At 29.4% G+C, this 8,226-nt stretch overlaps 1 protein-coding gene across 1 annotated transcript; it reads left to right on the plus strand.

Moving 5' to 3' along the window:
* Nucleotides 1-607: 607 nt before the first annotated feature.
* On the plus strand, nt 608-1,544 carry LOC131030550 (uncharacterized). The gene is made up of 2 exons (XM_057961412.2): nt 608-881; nt 1,019-1,544. Exons 1-2 carry the CDS (start codon nt 728-730, stop codon nt 1,207-1,209), a joined length of 345 nt encoding a protein of 114 aa, XP_057817395.2. The 5' UTR covers nt 608-727; the 3' UTR covers nt 1,210-1,544.
* The last annotated feature ends 6,682 nt before the right edge of the window (nt 1,545-8,226 follow it).

The raw sequence follows: 8,226 nt of genomic DNA on the forward strand, positions 1-8,226 counted from the left end.
ACAATCCCTCACTGGCATAAAAAAGGCGCACAAACCTTATAAAATATACATTTAAGATGAAAACAGTTATGATAATCCTGACCCAAGACAAGCATAATTTTAAAATAGTAATGATGGTGCAACTTTATTCATTAATATCAGCTGGTCACTCACAATAACATAAACCTTATTCTGAAGCTTCATGAAAAAAAAACTCTGAACATACGCTTTATTACCTTGTAATATATGTAAAGTATGTTAGTACTCATTATTATAAGCTACTCTAACAAGCCTTAGCTTCTATTTCTATGGGATATGCCTTAACAGCTTATAGTCTTACAGAACTTGGACTTCATTTATGCACTAATATCAACTACTATAATAGACACATTACTTGTATGAACATACACGTTATTACCCATTATAGCAAATTTATATTATATTATCATTCATTAATATCAGCTACAACTATCTTATACCTTATGATGGAAACCCATAATCTTGAAATAACTTAGAAGTTCCATGCTCAGCTCTTAAACATATAGGAAAACTTTATTATCCACTAATGTCAGGCTTGATTATGAAGCCTTTTAATCTTAAATAACTTATTAAAGACTTTACATGACTTGTTTCTATTTTATCTATATAGAGCACCATTGAAAGGCTTATTTTACATGAGTTGTTTGCAGTTGCTTTAGAGTTTATCCTTCTTTCCATTGTCTGTTGTCTCCCAGAGTACTTTGGAAAGATGGGAAGTAAGAATTTGGCCATTGTTCCTCTGTTTGGATTTGTAGTTTTGGCCTGCCTATTACATTGTGATGATGCAAGGAAACTGGGTCCTTTCATACAATACAGATCTTCCTTGGTCTTGCACTTTCAGCCTCATCTGCAAAACTTCTCTGGTAAAGTCTTATTCATTATCTTTTTGAGTGATACTTTTCTAACACCATTGTAAGCATGATACAGTTAATGCTCCTTGTTGGGTTTATGAAAAAGTTGATGGGCTAACTTTTGGTTTGAATGCTGTGTTTGTAATCAGTACCAAGTTATTCTGGAGAGGAGAGAAACCCTTCATATATTGAGAAGGAAGATGTTGTAAAGGAGAAGGAAGAAGATGGTAATGAAGAAGAAGAAGAAAGAGAAGGCATGAAAGAGCCTCACCCTGCAGATGAACTTTTGCAGACCCACAGAGCAGATGGATCCAAGTCTTACATATTGGGTGGCTATTAGAATTACACCATATGCAAATATATACTGATGAATCAATCAGTCTTCTTATTGTTTATCAGGCATTTCTTCAGAGTTTTTCTGTAACTACAAAGAAGCAGATGATCAGTTCAAGTTCAGGCATTTTTTCTGCAGTTTTGTAAGATTTAGAACAGATATCTGTCAGCCACTGGATTTTTCTGATCCATGGTGATTTCTGAGATAATGGGATGTTTCTGTTAGCCCTGAAAGTTGTAGATAAAGATAGGATGTGATAAGCATCTTGTTTTGTGGTTAGAAAGCTAAACTGTTCTATTATATGATAATTTATGAATTTTGAATAAACATAATTTGACATATATTTTGGACAAATTTGTACAGTTTTTCTGGCCCATGGTGATTTATGGGATAACGAGATGTTTCTGTTGAAAGGTGTAGATAAAGATGGAATGTAATGATCATCTTGTTGTAGATTGAGATAGGGTGTTATAATCATCTTGTTGTAGGTTAAGATAGATTGTGATAATCATATTGTTTTCCGGTATAGAAAAGCTGAACTGTTTATATTATGGTAATTTGGCAATGGTGATTAGATGTGGAATAAAAGTCTTTGTGCGTAATATGTGCATTTTTTCCAAGAATGAGATTGCTTTAAAGTATTAGTTAGGATTTTGAATATGACACATTTACCTTTCATAGATAATGATAAATGACTTAAAAAAGATCTTGAAGGAGACTTGTAATTTGAAAAGAGATTTGTGTAAACAGATTTAGCGTTAAGGTTTGAGTGATGTGTGGTTATGGAGGCTAATCAAATGTAGGCTAAACGTTAGTGGGAGATTGCTACTAAAATCATATATTTATGTTAATTTTTATAAAGTTCAATGTTTATTTTGGTAGAATGTCTTTAACCTAATTATATATTGATAAGTATCATATGTTTATTTTAGATTTGGTTTATGTTTCAATTTTAATTATTTTTATTTACTTTATTTTTATATATTCTTACACATTCATTATTGGTTCCTCGCTTACACTTGAATGTATTTGTTCTTTGCCTAAAGACCCATTCTATTACCCAAGGTCATTTTATGTCACTTGAAATCAATCCCACAAACCACAACAATGAACTTCAAATCAAATATTCAAATTCAAATTTTGACTCACCTCTCCACTCCTTTTCACTAGTTGTTATCAACCAACATAACACATGTTGTTGTGACATGTTGATATGTCTTAGTATTCAAAAATGTTTGACATGCCACTAATTCATATATAAGGATTAGAAGAAATCATTAGTGTACACTTCAATTTCTAAGTGACAAGCAACCAAAATCTACATCATCTACTTATAGGCAACTTGAATGAGCATGTTTGTTGTCGTCAAACCTTCATGAGTAGATTGTAAAGGCAATCAAACTAGGGGCTTATTAGAACTTGACCCTATCAATCTAGTGAATTCCCCTAAATTATTTAAAATATTGTAGTCCTTAAAATCCTTTCAAATATCAAAGATCCAAGCTGATAGGATTTATAGATCATTCATTTTAGTAGTTCAAATATATGTATGTGAGGGATCAAATCTATGGTGATCAAAATTGAACCCATGATGCTCAGGATCAACCCTCATTTTTTTAATGCCTCTTCAATTTTTGGGATTTTCATTAGATTGAGAGCTCAATAAATTTCTATAACTGGGAGAATGATTCTAGCATTGATGTCAACATAAACTATTCGTCATTGTTCCTATAGCTAATTACTTAATTCATCTCATTTAATTTTTGCATTTATTACTTTATATTCGTTGACTTAACTCTTATTTATCTAGACCTTAATTGTGCTTAATCAATTACATTGATCTAATTAGACTCTAGGTAGATTTATTTATGTATAATGCAACTAATTTTGATTACATTTATTAGTAAACCTGACTTTGCTTACACAAGCTCTATAGTTCTCCCGTATTAAGGTCTTTTAGGTCTATACTTTTTGATTGCCTTATCATATTTTTAGATCCTTTTAGGGTTTATTCTCTACTCCATTGCATTTCACATTTGTATCCTTATTTCGGGTTTTGTTTTTCTAATTTTTTTTTTATCTTTTACCCAACTCATTCTTTCTTTCTTCACCCTCTAGGGTTTGCATTTCCCATCATTAAAATTTTATTAAGTACATTTTTTATCATCTCTTAGGTCATTTTTATTTATTTTATCCTTTAGGGTTTTTAGAATTATGTGTATGCCAAAGCATATTCCCTCTCACCCCCCTTATAAAGGAATGGTCATTTCAAACCCCATATGGCTCAATCCATTGAGAATTCAGTATCTTAAATAATGTTCCCATGATAAATATTGTTACTAACATAATTGAGAATGAAAATAAATAATATGTAATCATGATGAACATGTGGCTTAACAAGTGTTTGCACAAGAACTTGTTAGCTTAGTTGATGTTAAAATCACATATAATTAGCATACATATGATTATAAATTATTCATCAAAAAATTATTTGGGCTAGATGTCTTACTATGTGAGTTAATGGTAACTACTCAACACCCCCATAATCTTTGTAAGACTAAAACAACTTCCACAAGAGAGAATGACAAGAATAGTTTGCATAATAAGGATGCATAAATGAATGATTCAATATAAAATATACAATGAGATGCCTTGCTTATAAAGGAAATGTATGATGTAGTATGATTAACTAACATGGAACAAATATTAAATGATCTAGGATACAAAATAAATAATATTCATAAAGATAAGATATGTGCAAGATCTTATGTAGACAAGTAAGACTTATAGAAATAACACTTTGGATCTAAGTTAAACTAACATATGAATAAGTCCACTAGGAATTTAGTAGGTACAACACATTATTCACTCTAACACCCCCACTTAAGTGCAGCTTAGGGAGAAGGAATTATTATGTAAATGATGCAAGATGCAAGGTTATTGTGGGTCTAGGCTACTAGGTCATCTTAGGTACCCATATACAAATTATTTCTCACAAATAGAGAATATGATAAAATCAGTTGGAACATAAATCCTCTCCAAAATAATTAAATAAAATTTATAATTTAATAAGATATGGATAAGATTTTATCTAAATAACTGAGACTTCTAGAAACAACACCTAGGACCTAAGTTGACATAACATATGAATAATTCTCCACTAGGAATTTAATAGGTACAAGACCTTTACTAGGTACAAGATATTATTCACTCTAACACTTACAAACCATTAGTGCTAAGGTTGCCACCCCTATCTCTTTAATTAGTGCAACTATCCCCCCTCCTCCATACATAACCATTCTTTCCTCTACCATTGTCACATCTTCATACTTTATTCCATTAAATGGCATACCTCCTAAATTTATTTTCCCTAACATACCTAGATCTTACTTGTAATATTTCACATCTAATCATTTTCCCAACCCCCTACTACTTCCATCACTCGCACTCATTATTCCAACTACTCATTTAACTAGAGTCATTAATGTTTGCACTAGTTATTCCATGACAACTCAATCATACTCCATACCAAAATTTGTTTGTGTACTACATATCATTACATGTCTACATCTATTCTCATGCCCCATTCTATTCCTTATGTACTCCTTATTTATCTCATTGCCCATTGCATTCTATGACATATTCTATAGCTCCCACATACAACAATCCTAGAGACGCCCAACCCTCTTTGTTTATTATTCCCCTTTTCACCTTGTATGGACCATTTCAAAAGATTAATGAAGTTGTAAAAAGAGTTGATACTATGCTTAAGGGATAGGAAGTCAAGATATTATTAAGACTAGAAACACACCACTAGCATTGAACATTGTTACACATACTTTACCCATCAATTTTGTGACACCGCATTTTCAATATATGATAGTAAAAGTGACCCTAACAAAATTATTTGCCTTCATTAATGCATGTTTGGAAAGAGCCATTCATTCATTTTCCAATTTAACCAGCATATTTTTAAAGAAATCCAAAATTAACACTAGCCTTAAGATTACTATTTTTCATATACTAAAGAGTGCCCAAGGACCAAATAAATGCATCAATGATTGTGCCATATATAATCATTTTTGTCCTTATGTTCTAAATTGTATCATCCCTTACATGTTTTGGAATTACAAAATAGATTTAAATTGCTTAGGAAAAAAATGGATAAGTTTTACATCAATAGTTTCACATCTTTCATGTATCTATATGTACATTTTAATACTATTTAATCTAATCCATTAGTAATAAATATATTTAAATATGGATCATCAATTGCTAGTGCTTTGTCATATTCTTCAAAACTTCAAAGTTCATATTCTTCAAAACTTCAAAGTTCTATTTTTTAAATAATTACAAGGTAAATAAGGAAACTATTTTTCATTAATGAGTAAAGCATGTTTTGAAGGGACTTCAAACCTAGAATCACATTTCTTTGCACACATTCTAAAGAAATTCAAGAAACTTAATTATTGATATAGCATTCAATTGATTAACAAGATTTCTATTATAAATACAACATGTTAGTATTTACTTCAAATATTTTGTACTTTGAGTCAATTAATAATAGTTAAGTGGAGAGAAAAATTTAGACCCAAGATTGAATTTGAATTTCAAAAACTTCAAAGTCATTTTCCCAATCATACATCTAATTGAAGTCATTTACACAACTGTAAACCTAAACCTAGACATGGAATTGATATAACTAATGAAAAAGTTTAAATCCTAAAAATAATTGACATGATTTTTCCATAATCTATTAAGTACTAATATTAAGATTTTTGTTGGATTCACTTTGACATTTTAGACATAATCAATGATTTCTCATCACAAGAAGACAATGAGAATTAGATTCTAGACATAACTTTGAAAAAAACAAGTAAAAATAAATCCTTCCCTTTATTTTACTTCTTTTTAAAATTATATATATAATCTAATAATTCATTGTCCTCTTCTTAATAAGAGATCAATGAATTCAATATGAAACATCAAATAAAAAAATATACATAATAAATATAAAAAATATTCTTGATATTAATAAATACAAAGAAAATAAAACCAAAATCAAAACATTCACTCATTTATATACACTATACATCATTATTATATATAATAATCATAATATTAAAACAAACAAATAAAAAAAACATAATTTCACATCATAATAGTAAATAAAAATAATTTATATTCAACTTAATTGTGATATTTAATATATAATCTTCTCACCAAAAACAAAATACAAAGGTACTATAGTTATAAATGTTTGGATTGTAATGAAGAAAACACAAAAGTGATTCATTCCTTGCCACTCACTCCACGACAAGCTTTGAAATATATCATAATAATACTCTTCCTAAAAGCTTTATGAGGGACCCATGATTTGGGAGTATTATACATGTTCATGTTCATCATATTTCTTATTCGAGAAGGTTCCATCACTATACATATTTAGCTAAAGATTTAAACTTTAGGGCACTTTATATGAGTCAGCCCATGATGTCTAGGGTTATTTTCTAACTCATGAAACTATCACTTTTTGTAACTTTTAATTGGACACCCTTGTTTTCATGAATAAGGAAGACCACTTTTGCATATGCTTTTTGAAATTTGGATTTTAAATATCAATGTAATAGTTAGGCAATTTTTTATTTTGTGGAAGTGGATGAAACTATTCATAGTATTTTTTATTATCCAAAAGGACCCAATATCATGCTTTCTAATTTTCAGGTTAGTTAAATGAATTATTTATAATTTAGTATAAATTAATTTTGATGATAATGGATTGTAGATGTAGATAATTTTGTAATTAATATTAAATCAAAATATATGTGTAATTTTAATGAAGTTCTTAAGTTTAATTGTTATTGATCTAGGAAATGTTTCTTATTAGTGAAATTAATGTCTTAGATTCTCTGTAAAGATTAAAGCTCTATCTTGGGGTAGGTTCACACCTTAGAATCGTTTCCATATACAAATATGACCTTCTATCATGTGGTTATACACTCTTGTTGTATAGTTTTCCTAGTTTGTCTTTATCTAGTTTTTTCTACTTTGAAGACTAATAGTATTTAGAAATACCTTTCAAAGACTATTAGTATGTCTCAAGGAGACATGTTCACCTAGGTCAACCCCTAGAAAATTGTATAAAACATCAACAAACAACAAGAGTCTTAAAATGTTTATGAGGGTTTGTTTTAGTGAACCAAAATAAATCATTCTACTATTAATTGCTTCTTAAATGCTTCTATTTATTGAGTGTGAAAGGATATGGAAGGGTGTAAAAATGAATACCTTTAAATATAAATCTAAAACATCAAAACATGAAAATATGTCTTGTCATCTTATAAAAACTAGTGGAATGGATAGGAATCAACCAAATTTTAATCTTGAATATTAAAACCGTGAATCAAATTAGGAGATGTGAAGTTGATGTATTTAATGGTATCTATGTCACAAAGTAGAATATCTTAACAGTGTCCAATATTTTTTATATATGAAAGAAGGTGAAGAGTCTCAAAAGTATGAATTCCTTCCATCTTAAGAAATATTACATTTATATTAATATCATAAATTGTGTATTTATACAAATATCTAATATGTCTCATTCTATCCACATCATATCTTATTTTTAGTAAGTTTGATGAAACTATGTCTTCCTTGGAATTCATTCCCTCCCTACCACATGCTACCATTTATCTTCTTTGGCCTATCTATGTTTATAGTCTACCTAGTGCTAAATATAATTTCACTAATTAGTCCATGTTAATTCTTAATTTCCCTATGACATCAACCTCACTTATTACCATAGAGGCTCTTAAATAGATCACCCTATTATAAGCTCTTAAGATAGATCATCCTATTATTCTCCATCAAAGGTCACATACCTATTATTTAGCTTACTATTTTCAATTTAAGAAGAATGCATCCTCTAATATCATCTATATTGCGGCATGCATGCATATATACAATGTTTTTACTCTAGAGTTTAACCTTCACTAATTAGACTTTAATGGCAAAATCTCCTGT

The sequence above is a fragment of the Cryptomeria japonica genome, chromosome 6 (genome assembly GCF_030272615.1).
Source record: "Cryptomeria japonica chromosome 6, Sugi_1.0, whole genome shotgun sequence".
In the NCBI taxonomy this organism is placed as follows: Eukaryota; Viridiplantae; Streptophyta; class Pinopsida; order Cupressales; family Cupressaceae; genus Cryptomeria; species Cryptomeria japonica.

Coding starts and splice junctions, on each gene's coding strand:
- LOC131030550 (XM_057961412.2), top strand. CDS start 728: ATGGGAAGTAAGAATTTGGCCATTGTTCCTCTGTTTGGATTTGTAGTT. Junction 882..1,018: donor TCATCTGCAAAACTTCTCTG/GTAAAGTCTTAT, acceptor GTTTGTAATCAG/TACCAAGTTATTCTGGAGAG.